This window comes from Rhinopithecus roxellana, chromosome 10, assembly GCF_007565055.1.
Source record: "Rhinopithecus roxellana isolate Shanxi Qingling chromosome 10, ASM756505v1, whole genome shotgun sequence".
Classification (NCBI taxonomy): Eukaryota; Metazoa; Chordata; class Mammalia; order Primates; family Cercopithecidae; genus Rhinopithecus; species Rhinopithecus roxellana.
This window is the reverse complement of record NC_044558.1, coordinates 105952829-105966867: the sequence shown is the minus strand read 5'-3', so window position 1 is coordinate 105966867 and position 14039 is coordinate 105952829. Positions and strand designations below refer to the sequence as shown.

Below are 14039 nucleotides of genomic sequence, written 5' to 3'. Positions count from 1 at the left end.
TTTTTTTTTTTGAAGGTTTTAAGATTTGTTTTGTAAATAAATGGAAAAGCAGTTACCTCCTTCACCCAAAATTCTACATAACCATATCCGTCCTGTAATTTTTTGGCCGAGGATTTTCTTTTTTTCAAACTGACTGTGTTTCCCAGCTTCTGTTCCTTTCTATTGGAAGCCTGAATTTATCCAAGTATCCATCTTTTACTGCCTGCATTTGGAGGAAGCCGATCTTAGCGCATTTTGGCGATACTGTCCCCATGGTTATGATGAGTTTAGGAAGTCTGTCTTAGCCTGACCTGGGTATCTGGCGATTGTTACCAGTTTAGGGTAGGTTGATGGCCTAATTGGACACAGTTTGACTGTTCACATAGCCAAACGAATCCAGTCTTAAACAGTGGACCAATAAATTCCGATTTCTGCATAAGCCAGTTTGGTTTGAATTTGAAAAGGTCCTAACAGATGCAGCATTTTGCCATTTGGTACCTGCCTGGTAGAAGAGCTTAGGCTCCACACACACAGCACAGCCATTATTACTTACTATGTAAAATATCATAGATTCATTTAGTCTCTTCTTCTCTAGAGGACATTCAACATTTACTTTTACCTTAATTTCTTCAAAAATTTGTAGAAGAAAAAAGCGATGGTCAGGTGCAGTGGCTCACACCTGTAATCCCAGCACTTTGGGAGGTGGAAGAGGGTGGATCACAAGGTCAGGAATTCAAGACTAGCCTGGCCAAGATGGTGAAACCCCATCTCTACTAGAAATACAGAAAATTAGCCAGACATGGTGGCCAGTGCCTGTAGTCCCAGTTACTCGGGAGGTTGAGCCAGAGAATTGCTTGAACCTGGGAGGCAGAGGTTGCGGTGAGCTGAGATCAGGCCACTGCACTCCAGCCTGGGCGATAGAGCGAGACTCTGTCTCCAAAAAAATAAACAAATAAATAAAAGTGATAACTACTTTATTTATTTTTTTTGCATGTGAATATCCCCAAACACATCTTCTTCAGCACTGCTGTTGAGAGCAGCACATGTATTTACCGTAAAGCCACTGAGTGGCAGGCCTCATGCTAAGTGTGTGACTTCCACACTCACTACATTTTACATCACCCTGTGAAGTAGAGACACCATGATTATCCCCAGTTTGCAGATGACAAAAGTGAGGTGCAGAAAGGTCATCTACCTCGCCCAAAGTCTGCTCAGTTACAGACTTTCAGGCCAGGTGTCTGAATTCGCTCCATCTGATTCGTTCCTCAGCACCAGCATGGTTACCGAGCTTCCGCCGCGGGATGGACAGCAGTCCAAGTGCTGCAAACACAACATGAACACAACAGGAACTACCCCCATTCCCTTGGGGATCAGATGCTGGACAGAAACAAGATATGTTAGGCGCAAAGAAATACCATGGAGAAAAGGTAAGCGAGGATAAGGGAATACAGAATGTGGCAGGATGCTCTTTAGACGGGGTGGTCAGAAAAGGCCTTCCTGTTGAGGCTGGATTTTGTGTGCCATGATCTGAACCACACATTACAGAATACCAAAATCAAATTCACCCTAAAACATAAGCCTGGCAAAGCTGGATGGTACCTGCAAATTAGATGGACCCTAAGGCTTGCTGGAATTTTGAGTTGGGCTTTAGGTGGTCTTACGAGAAATACAACAAGTCTCACAGATATAAGAGAGGACTGTGGGCTCGGCAGCTGGCATAACACCTGAAATATGAATCCCCCAGGCACTCCAGCCTTTGTGAAAGGTGCTTTCACCTTCTGTTGCTGACAAGGTTTTAGATGCTACGGAGTGAGTCAGTCCTTAGAAAGCAATTCAAGAGGCAAGGAAGCGTTGGCTCTGAGCAATTAGTCACATTAGGACCCTGAGAATGAGTCACAAACATGCCCTTAAATCGGTTTCCAGGTCTCTTTCCAGTTCTTCCTTAAACTTTTATATGAGTTTAATTCAAAGGTCATTGCCAGCTACAGAGCAAACAAGCTCTGATGCTGTCCAGTGGACACCACCAAAGAGGAAGACGATGAAGTTCACCAAGGAATGTGAGGGGCATGAAGAAAGATGAAAGAAGACTAGGCATCATGAGTGCTGGAGGCCCCCCAGGCCTCTGAAAGGGTGGAAGCCTATACCATCGGGAGGGTTTGCTCCTGACAGGGATTAACAGGCTCGGGGCTGAGTTATCAAACCCGAGGTGTCTTCAGAATGGTCAAGGCCCAAATGCAGCTCAAGCTACCTGCCGCGGCCAATCTCGCGGACATTCTCCACGGGGTGATGTATAGTCAGAGTTCATCTCTGTTCTCCGTGGAAAATACACTTTTCTTACAATAACTCTACTTTTTTTATTTTTTATTTGAGGGAATTCTTCATTCAAGGAGATAAAAATTGATATCATAATTGGGGATCGTAGCGGGGAATTTTCAACTCCCAAAAGGAGGAACTCAGGCCTGGATAAGCAAAGGCTACACTGACATTAGACCTGGGATAAGCAAATCACAGCCTGCAAAAGCTGTCATTTTTGTATGTCCTGCAGCTTTATGCATTCATATACGTGGTTAAAAAAATCAAACGAAGTACACTGCTTTGTGACACATGAAAATTATATGAAATTAAAGTTTCAGCTCTCACAAAGTTCCAGCTTTTTATTGCAACTCAGTGACACCCATTTGCTTACATGTTTACAGCTGCCTTCCGGCCCCACGTGCAGGGTGGAATTGTTGCACGGAGACTGTGTGGCTTGCAAGCCTGAAAATATTTACTACCTGTCCCTTCACAGAAAGTGTTTGCCAACCCCACTGTTTTCAACTCTATTTGAGCTATGGCTCCTTTTATATAGCAAATATTTATGTAACAAATAAAGTAGCACTTACTTTACTGTCCTGAAATAAGAACCATAATTAATATAATCTACCAATACACATATTTTAAAAATTGCTTTAATATTTTCACTGAAATATAAAATATAAATAAAAGAAAATAGTTTATAATAAAATAATAGGTACTCAAATACATAAATTTTGGGGGCAAGAACAGCACCGTAAGTCATAATGTTGCACTCAGATACTTGCGCCTCTGTGTAAAGGGGGTGAATGAGACAGCTGTAAGTACAGACTGACACACGTAGCTGCGTTGACAACCCAAACATCACAACTGGCACCGCTGCTGTTGCCTAAGGAGAGAGTTCACTGACAATAGCAGGTCCGTTTGATGGAGCGCACGGCCACCGACAAACTGTGTTTATTAGGGAAGGAACTTCTATCTGACCTCTCTCCTCTCAGTGCCTTACACTGGCTGAACCAAGCAGAAGCCAGTGGGCAGGGCAGCCTGTTTGACATAATCCATAAAGGAAAGACCTCAGGGACACACAGCAGGGTGGAGAAGAACAAACAGTGGGTCTGCACAGCAAGTGGAGAGTATCCCAACCACCATCATCTCAGAAACGATGTGAATTCCCCTGATCCCCCGGCCAAACCTTTAGATACTGTCTAACCTGATAGCCACTAGCACACATGGCTGTTTATGTTAATATTAATTTTAAACATTTAGTTATTCAGTTACACAATCCACATTTCTAGAACTCAATAACCTCATGTGGCTGTGGCCACCATACTGGATGGTTTAGATTACAGAACGTTCATATCATCTCGGAAAGTTTCACTGGACAGTCTGTCTAGTCTAGACTCACATTGGCTCTCGGCTATTCAAATACCCTCCTTGCCCAGCCTATAAGCAAGTCCTGGTGCTATACTTATGAAATACATCCTGAGACCTTCCGCTTGTCTTCACCGTCCCCATCATCACCCTATTCCAAGTTGTCATCCCTTCTTCCTGGACCACCAAAGGAGCCCCCAAGTGGTCTTCCTATTTCCACCATTGATCTCTCCCTGCAAATCTGATCTCCTCATAGCATTCAGAGTGATATTAAAAAATAAATCATGATCATATCAGATATAAACATCTTGAACCGGAAATCTCGCTGCATGTACCACGCCTGATGGGGTTTCTAGTACCCAGCTCCCACCTACCCTGACCTCATCTCCTTGTATCATTTCCCCACTCACTATCTCCAGTTGCACTCGCCCTTTTTCCATTCAAAAGCACTCAGGGCTGGGCCCTGCTTTGGGCTTCGGCACCCACTTTTCCTTCTGTCTGGAAAGCCAGCTCCTCTCACAACTTTCCAGGCTGGGCCCTTCCTGGAGCAATGTCTGAGCTCAAATGTCATCTCTGCAGGAATAACCTAGTCCGAAAGAGCACATCTCAATGAGTCTTTCCCTCCATGATGCACTGTTCTCTTTTCTTCCAAGCATGTATTCATTCTGAAATTATCTTGCTCAATTATTTTTGACACGTTTCCCAGCTGCTTCCCCTGAGTGGCATGAGCTCTGCTAAATCTCAAGACAAAGGCAAGTGCCCAGCACATAGCAGGCTCAGGAAATGCTTTTTGAATGGACTGTGCTTCTGTGGTGCCTCTAAAATGAGTTACATCATAGCTTATTTGTTCACTGATAGCAACTGGTTGTACAACAGCTAGGGCTGTAATAACCACACGGTGAGCAACAAAAGCAATAATTCTCCTGCATTTGTTTTGTACTATGGGCCTTTAAAAGCGTTGAAGTTCAGCCACCACCGCCGTCTCATTATAAATCACCTCTGGAGAGGATGGCTCATTAGGGAACATCAGAGGCAACAGAGTGGGCTGAAAAGAAAAGGCAGGGGCTTTGTGCATAATAAATAATTCATTTTCAGATGACTTTTTCTATTTCAATAAGACTTCTCAATTTCGTATTTTTATGAGTGCACCGCCTTGCATTTGCATTTTCCAAAGGTCTTTTTGCATATGGAACTGATCAACAGCCTACGCTCTGTTTCCCGTGTGTGAGGGGTGGAGTGGACTGGTTATGAGCTTAGACTCTGGAGTTCATCCATCTGGAATCTAATTTCGGCTCAGCTTCTTAGCTGGGTAGCCTGGGGCCATTTTTCCAACTCTGTGTGGCCTCATCCATCTGTGAAATGGGGATAATAGTCATGTCAACTTCACTGGGACATTGTGGGAATTAAATTCTTTATATATATATATATACACACACATATATATACATATATATACACACACATATATATACATATATATACACACACATATATATACACATATATATACACATATATATACACATATATATATATATATATATATATATATACACACATATATATACACACACACACACATATACACACACACTTTCATACATCTTGAATCAGAAATCCCGCTGCAGGTACCATGGCTGATGGGGTCTCCAGAACCCAGCTCCTGCCTACCCTGACCTCATATCCTCCATATATGTGTAGAAGTTCCTAGAACCATACCTGGTACCTAATGAAGAGTAAGCATTTGGTGTAATTACTGTGAATGCTGTTCAGGGAGCAATGGCTACTCAGCGAACACAATGCAAGAAGGTGCTTTAGGGAAGAAATGTTTTCAAGGGCTATCTTAATTTGCATGTGGTTGAGAAAGTATGAAAATGAAAGCCATAGTATGCTGTGCAGTGTGACTGAATTTTCAAAAAGTCTGAGTAAAACAACAGAGGGTATCTGGCATATTAATTAACAGGCTCTCACACAAAAAAAGAATGCTATGAACAGTCAAATAAAAAGAGCCAAGAATCTGCTTTTATGCCAAAAATTCAAAAAAACATATTACTCAAGCCAGGAAAGGAAGCTCCCTTCCCTAATTTGACAGCCTTTTCTTAAGTCTCGATCTTAGTGGGTGACTGTCACCACACATTACCTGTGCTGACTTCAAAACTGCAGGGAGATAGGTGGCCTGGGTTACCATCTCCTCGCAAACTCATGTGTATTCCAGTGAGGGATAAGGCTGTTCTCTTACAAGCCTTTACTGAGCACCAGCTATCGGCTGATCCTGTGCTTTCTGCTGGGTGATGTCAGGAGGACAGGGTTTGAGCATAATCACAGTACTGGAAGGATGTAACACAAACCAAGTGACTGTGCCAGGGGAATACATCCCAAAGATTCTGAAGATGAGGGGAGAGTATGGTTGGTGAAAAGGAAGCTCATTTTATTTAAGAAGAGAAATGTACTTGATTCAGTAAAGCTTATTTAAAATGTATTTCATCAGACGGTTTACAATAATAAAATTGTATGGTTCTAAAAATATGAGTAAGTTTTGTCTGCTAAGATCACAGAAATGGAAATTTTCTACCGAATCATAGATTTAGGAGAACATGGCTTAATGGAGATTTAGGAAGACGCAGGTGAGATAAGGAGGGAGAGATTCCTTAATGATTACATTATTGTAATCCCAAGAATCATATGAGGAAGGAACTCAGCGTTCAACCAAGCAGGTGGAGGGTCAGGCCGAGAATAATCTGCTTAGCTGCACCTGTAGTTACCCAGGTTATGGAGTCCCCTACGTGTGCTAATGAGAACACAGCATCTGAGTATGAAATATCACACGTCAGGAGGGGTTCACTGGAGTCTAGCAGCTTCCAGTCTGGAAAAAAGGCTTGGAGATTGGAGAGGTTTAGGTGGGTGCTATGGTTTAAATGTTCCCTCCCCAAATCACGTTGGCACTTAATCCCCAATGTGGCAATACTGAGAGGTGGGCCTTTAAGAGGTGATTGGGCCATGAGGGCCCTACACTCGTGAATGAGTTAATCCATTTGTGAATGTGAATTAATCCATTCATGGATGTGAATTAATCCATTCATGGATGAATGGATTAATGGGTTATTATGGGAGCGAGACTGGTGGCACTGTAAGAAGAGGCGGAGCAACCTGAGACCGCACATTAGCATACTCAGCACCCACCCTCATACAACGCCCTGCTCCGCCTTGGGACTCTGCAGAGAGTTCCCCACCAGCAAGAAGGTCTTCACCACCTGTGGCCTCTTGACCTTGAACTTCTCAGCCTCCAGAACTTTAATAAATAATTTCCCTTATCAATCACCCAGTTTCAGGCATTCTGTTGTAAGCAACAGAAAATAGACAAATACAGCAGGGTTCAAAGAATAAAACGAGACGAGGAAGGACTTAGAGTGCAAATCAAAGGGACATACTGAGCCGATGTCCTCCCAAGCTTCTTGGGTACGACCCCTACCTATGACGGCTCCAAACACATGATCTCAACCCTCAAGAACAACTCTGCAGTGTCAGAACCCTCCGACTTGCCTACTGCCCTCATTGCGTGCAAGGAAAACATGGGTGCACAGAGTACAGGAGTTAATGTGGATCCTGTCTGGGCCCGAGGATCAAGGAAGACCCTGTGGAGGATGTGGCCTGGGAGCTGAGCTCTAACAAGACAATTCTGAGATGCTTTTTGTCTTTCCATCAGAATCACGTTTGAGAAAAAGCTCAGAATGTGATATCGAATTGCATTCCTAAAGAGCAATGGCACATTTGATTCTTCACGTTTGTTTAAGAGCTCTGTGGTCTTCTCCAGGATCTTTGGGGCTGGGTTTGGCAGATGCGTCTGTGTGTATCCTTATGCCATGGTGAGCGCCACGTAACACCATCAGCACCGGGTCGCTGTAGGGCTGGAGTTCTCCTTTGATTATTTTCAAGGATAATACAGACATTGTCTGTCCCGACCATGTCTCCTGATTAAGTTTTATGTGAAGTCTCAGATCCATTCTAATAACTAAAACTTAGTGGTCATAGCTGAGACCCAAAGCAAAATGAGAAGCTGGTCAAGAGACCCACCTGGGAGGGCATGTTCTTAAAATCCCACAGGAGAGCACAGTCATTCACCTCCATATCCTGCACTTACAACAACATTAGCCACAAGCATAATATCCAAACAGCCACTACCCAAGAGGAAGAAAAAGGTTTGTTTTATTTTAAAATGAAGAGGACTTGTTACAATGTTTTAAAGGACTAGCTGCTAAGGCATTCAAAAATTGATAAAGTATATATATCAGTGCCATTACCCCTGAACACTGGTGTAAACTTGAAACACTTGTTTTAGCCAAAACTCAGGAGGCAGTTAGGACAGAAGGACGTTGAAGAACTTTGAGAAACAGAGATCTTTCTCCTTGGAAAGCTGTGTCCCTACAAACGGGACTCCAACTTTTCCAAGACATGCAAACACCAGGCTGGGTGCAGTGGCTCATGCCCCTAATCCCAGCATTTTGGGAGGCACAGGCGGGTGGGTTGCTTGAGGCCATGAGTTCGAGACCAGCCTGGGCAACATGGCAAAACCCCATCTCTACTAAAATATAAAAATTAGCCGGGCATGATGGTGCACACCTGCAATCCCAGCTATTTGGCTGAGGCTTGAGAATCCATTGAACCCGGGAGGCGGAGGTTGCGGTAAGCTGAGATCACATCACTGCGCTCCAGCCCGGGCGACAAAGCGAGACTCTGTCTCCAAAAAAAAGAAAGAAAAGAAGAGCAAACACCACTCTCCAGATTCAGACACTAATGTGGTTACAGATAAGCACTTAATAGATTAATGCTAATGCACCTTTAATGACCTTTTCCCTCAGAATTTGCCTCCCTAAAAACAAAAACATATTTACTTACAACATAGTAAGGCATGATTTCCTGAACTGAAAAAACAATGTAATAAATCTCATAAAAACCTATAACTGGATTAAGAAACTAAAAACTTTCATGACCCTAGACATTAGGGGGAAAAAATCACAATACTGAAGAAAACTTCAATAAAAAAATACAAAATACTGAAAAAAATGTGCTTCTAAAACGTAGCTTTCAATGCAAACACTTGACCTCATCTCATCCCAGAGCTTTCCTGGAGATGAAATTGCACAGCACACAAAGAATGGAGAGGCCACCAGCTCCAGCCCAAGCGGACCTGAAATCTTTAACAACAGCACGAAATTACCACAATTGCACTCACTTTCAGCATTAGTTTTGAAGACAGTTGTGCTGTGTGTGAATAGTTTAATATTTGGAGATTTTATGCCTTTTTGGTCTTGGATATAATTAGAGGGAGATGAGGGATTTCCATTATGGAAAAGATAATGGATTTGACTACATACAAATTAAACAAACAGACAGAAGTCTGTGCAAGCCAAAAAAGTCTGACCAGCAAAGTTAATCGGCAAATGGTAAACTAGTAAGAGTACCTGCAGTATGTCAATGGAAAGGTTAGGATCACTAATATATAGAAATAGACAGGTGGTTACCGGTGTCTGCGGAGGAGGGAGGAGGAATTTGTGTTTAGTAGCTTTAGAGTTTCAGTGTTAAAAGATGAAAAAGTTCTGGAGATCTGTTGCTCAGCAATGAGAAAATACTTAACATTACTAAACTATACACTTAAAATGGTTAAGATGGTAGCTTGAATGTTATATGATTTCTACCATAATAAAAAAAAGATTTTAACAAAGCTATAAGAAGAAATTGAATTCCCAATGAGAAAAGAAAACGGGCAAAAACCAAATGCTTAATAGGAAATAAAATGTCATCTAAGAAGGGCAAATTAAAGCAACACTGAGATGTACTTTTTGCTGAATAAATTGTCTGTTTTCTAAACTTTAATATTTCATGTTAGAGGAAGTTGCAGGAAAATGGGTATCATTACACATAGCAGGCGGAATTTTAAATTGGTTAAGCTTTCTGAAAGGCAGTTTGGCAAACATTATAGAAAAAGTAATACAATATTGCATATCCCTTGATTTGAATTTATTTCTAAAAGTTTACCTGAAGGGGTTCATTAAAAATGTGTGCAAAGATTTTTGTACAAAAATATAGACCATAGGTTATTTTATAACAAAAAGCCCTTCATTCTTTTTTTTTTTTTTTTTTTTTTTTGAGACAGAGTCTCACTCTGTCTCCCAGGCTGGAGTGCAGTGGGGTGATCTCGGCTCACTGCAAGCTCCGCCTCCCGGGTTCCCGCCATTCTCCTGCCTCAGCCTCCCCAGCAACTGGGACTACAGGCGCCCGTCACCACACCTGGCTAATTTTTTTGTACTTTTAGCAGAGATGGGGTTTCACCATGTTAGTCAGGATGGTCTTGATCTCCTGACCTCGTGATCCGCCCGCCCCGTGATCCACTCCTCCCAAAGTGCTGGTATTGCAGGCGTGAGCCACCGCGCCTGGCCAAAAGCTCTTAAATTTTAAGCTTGTGTGGTAGCGTCGTGGAGATATACCGGGAATTTTTGTTTGGGCCTAAAGCTAGGAGACATCTTTTATTCATGTGTTTTCTTCACACCTGTATGCAGTGCATCCGGAAGTCTCGTCTTCTAAGGTGGATGCTGCTGCTCCACTGCTATTATCTCAGCCAGGACAGCGCCAGACATTTCCCCAGGTGCACTCCCTTCTCCCACTGCTGCATGCTTGCAGCAGGGCATCTGGCTCCTGGAATAGCTCACTCGCTCCAGGCTCCCTTGCAGCTAGATGTCAGCACTTGGTGGAGCTCCTAGGCTGATGGAGTAGGAACAGAGGTAGGGTGCTCCAGAAGGAGAGAAGCACACTCTCCCCTTTTCCACTTATAAAATATATTATAAAAATTTATAGGCCAGGTATGGTGGCTCATGCCTGTAATTCCAGCACTTTGGGAAACCAAGGCAGGTGGATCACCTTAGGTCAGGAGTTCAAGACCAGCCTGGCTAACATGGTGAAACCCCATCTCTACTAAAAACACAAAAATTAGCTGGGCATGTTGGCAGGTGCCTGTAATCCCAGCTACTCAGGAGGCTGAGGCAGGAGAATCACTTGAACCTGGGGGGCAGAAGTTGCAGTGAGCTGAGATTGCACCACTGCACTCCAGCCTGGGCGACAGAGTGAAACTCTGTCTCACAAAAAAAGAAAAATAAATAATAAACAAAATTTTTAAAGTAATACAATATACGATATTGTATTACCTTTTAAATAATATTTGCCAAACTGACTTCCAGAAAGCTTAACAAATATAAAATTCCACCTGCTTTGTGTAATGATTCCCATTTTCCTGCAACTTCATCAACATGAAATGTGAAAATTTAGAAAATAGCTGTAACGTGGGTATGGTTGTCATTAGTTTGGAGTAAGAGTGATTAGGTCAATGTATTTGGGGTTACTCAAAGCAACAGGATGGAAAGAGGCCACACCCTGACCTGCCGGAGCCACCTTATGAGTCCCAGGCTGCTGAAATTTACACAGGATGTCAAGAGCCAAGTAAACATCAAGCTCTGTAGGTCGGCATTATAAGATCTTTTTTTTTTTTTCTTCCAAAAGCCAGAATACAGTCCCCTAATGCTCTCTTACCCTCTTGAATTCATTCTCCATGTACAGCCACACTGATCTTCTGAAAACATAAGTCAGTCCATGTGGCTCCCCTGCAGACCCCTCACAGGGGCTTCCCACTGCATGCAACAATCCAACTCCTCATGCTGGCTTCCAAGTTCCCCGGAGACTAAACTCAACTCACTCACTGCCCGCGGTCCAGGCAGGCTGGCTTTCCTCCTTTTCTCTTCTGTGTCAGGGATGTGTGACATTAATCAATCAATCAATCAATCAATCAATGGATGCATGGATCTAACATTTCTTTCACATATCTCTCAATAAAGATAGAATGAACAAAAGCAAAGTAATTTAATAATGGCAACCACATTCCTTGCATGACAACACTCTTTCACCAACCAAGTCAAGGTTAAAATAAGGCACCTTGCTCTGGGAAGAGTCAGAACACTCCCAGTACAAAAGGTTGATCAGACAGGACTCTGGCTCTCCACTTAGTTCCAGAGGAAGCCGCACAGAGCCCGTTGCTAACAACTCAGCCCAGCATATTTCATTTTGTTTTGTTTTGAGATGAAGTCTCCGTCTGTCACTCAGGCTGGCTCTGTCACCTCCACCTCCCGGGTTCAAGCCTTTCTCCTTGCTATTCCCTCAACGTTCAAGCATTGCTATTCCCTGTGACAGAACCACTAAGAGTCCAAAGCAAAGGGCACGACCGTCTCACACAAAATAATAACCAGGAATGCTCAGTGCCTCTCAAATAAAAGAGTAAGAGCCCTTGTCAACTACAGTCACCCAAACACCTTTACATTTCCTAATGAACAACAAACACAGTAACCAGTTTAGTGTCACCAGGCAGCTGTCCAGTTGCCTTGGATTGAAGAACTGATTTCTGGTGTTCTTTCAGCATATCATAAGAACACTGGTCAATATTTTCTAATTGGTGGTCTGGCGGACCAGGCAGGTGTTTGACAAATGTCTCAGCACATTTCACTCCCATACTTGAGCTACATGAACTCCACAGCTGTGTGGGTTCGAGATCCACAGGTGTCTACATCATAAGCTACAAACACATCTATCAAGTCATCAATAATTTTCACACAATAGCAGACCCAAATCTAACACCTGGAAGTTATTTTCTAAATAATATGTTAAGAAAATTGTTTTATAGGTAGATAGATAGATAGATAGATAGATACACACACACACACACACTCACACACACACACACAACAATTGGCTATTGGCAGTCAACTTTGTGGTTTCATTTCTCACTGTCCGGGTTCTTGGCTCCTCCACTTTTCCCCACCCAGCCTGGGTCACCGTACGGCGCCTTCCCCTCCCCCGAGTTCAGTCCTAACAGCCCAAGGAGGGGCTTGCTTACCATAGCAAGTGGCACAACTCCAATCAAGTCCTTTGGGCTCACATAGATCTTCGACACTCCCAAGTCAGATGTGATCTCTCCGGGGTACTCGACCTGCCACGTGACCAGCTGTGTGGCTGGCAGGTCACCGGGCTCTTCCACCTCCACGTCGATCTGCATGACCTCGTAGGAGTCGCCATCCGCACTGGAGAGAAGACACAGAGGAGAACAGCTTTCAGGGACTGATGAGGCATAGCATGCTTGGCAGAGAGTGGGCAGCCCTTGGCCATTTCTCTATGTACCTCCACATGAAATCAAGTGCACACATCTCTGCAAAGAGCATTCAGAGATGCCATTCCAAAATGAACAAAGGAGCTTTAATATGCTCTGCAGCGTTTGCCTGGTCTTAGATACTATCACTCCAGGTTCCAAAGTCCTTCTGTCTGTGGGCTGCTCAGCTGCCCCAGAGCGGGTATTTGTGGATAATTACAGGAAATAGTGATTGCATTTCTTAAACGCTTCCTTTCCCATTCTCCATTTAGGAGAACACGTTTCCTCACTCTCACAAATGTCTATGCAACTTCTATTGGATTTTCCAAAGCCACAGCCAGATTGAGTTGGGTGCACAGAATTTTAAGGATGTCTGAGGGTGACACGGTTCTGTTATCTGGCAGTGGTAAGACAGAATTGCAGAGAAACAGGCAAGGTGTGCACAACAAAGCAGGGTCAAGGGGGTCGCTGTGATGAGCATGGAGAAGTCGCCAGATACTACATGGAGATGGGAGTCATTGAGACAAAGACTGGTTGCTAGACACTCAATTTTCCTATAAGCATACATCTAGAAACAAATCCACCTAGGACTTTCTGGATTATTTTTACAGCTATTTAAGTAATTAATTAGCTGGCTGCCTCATCATAGTGATTTTTGGTATAATATCTGCTCTTCTATGTGACAGGCAGAAAAATGTAGATTTAGTGCCTGCCTTTGCCTGAAGAGGAAATGAACAGGGTGTAGGTGAGAATGAACAGAGGAACCCGCTGAGAGAGGTGCATTTTAAAGCCTCAGTGGACAAACAACGTCTACCTGTCAGATCTATTTCTAAAAGATTTGAATTTAAACCTTTGAGAAATGATCATTGAACTCTGACATTTAGGAGAATAAGGTTTGTTCTTTTATATGTGACAAAGCTGTTGACATTTTTTATCACACCGCCAGACTCACCCAAGTTTATCAGTAAGAAGCTCAGAGATAAATGGTGGGGCTTCCAGGGAGCCTTGTTCTCAATGGGAGGGATGAGATGGAAAACTAGAATATCAGGGGAGATTCTAATGAACAGAGAAGGAGGGAGAGAGAGAAAGGAGGAGGGAGGGAGAAATGGAAGGAGAGAGAGAAGTAGAAAGAAAGGAAAGATGAAAACGATCACTTGAGGTCAGGAGTTTGAGATCAGCTTGGCCAACAGGGCAAAACTCTATCTCTACTAATAAT

At 43.2% G+C, this 14039-nt stretch overlaps 1 protein-coding gene across 1 annotated transcript in view; it reads right to left on the bottom strand.

Moving 5' to 3' along the window:
- Positions 1–14039, bottom strand: part of TMEM132D (transmembrane protein 132D) — an 867237-nt gene that overhangs the window by 286383 nt on the left and 566815 nt on the right. Inside the window, exon 4 of the mRNA XM_030939289.1 lies at positions 12575–12758. Within this exon, the coding sequence (XP_030795149.1) occupies positions 12575–12758 (184 nt within the window). The remainder of the gene's footprint in view (positions 1–12574; positions 12759–14039) is intronic.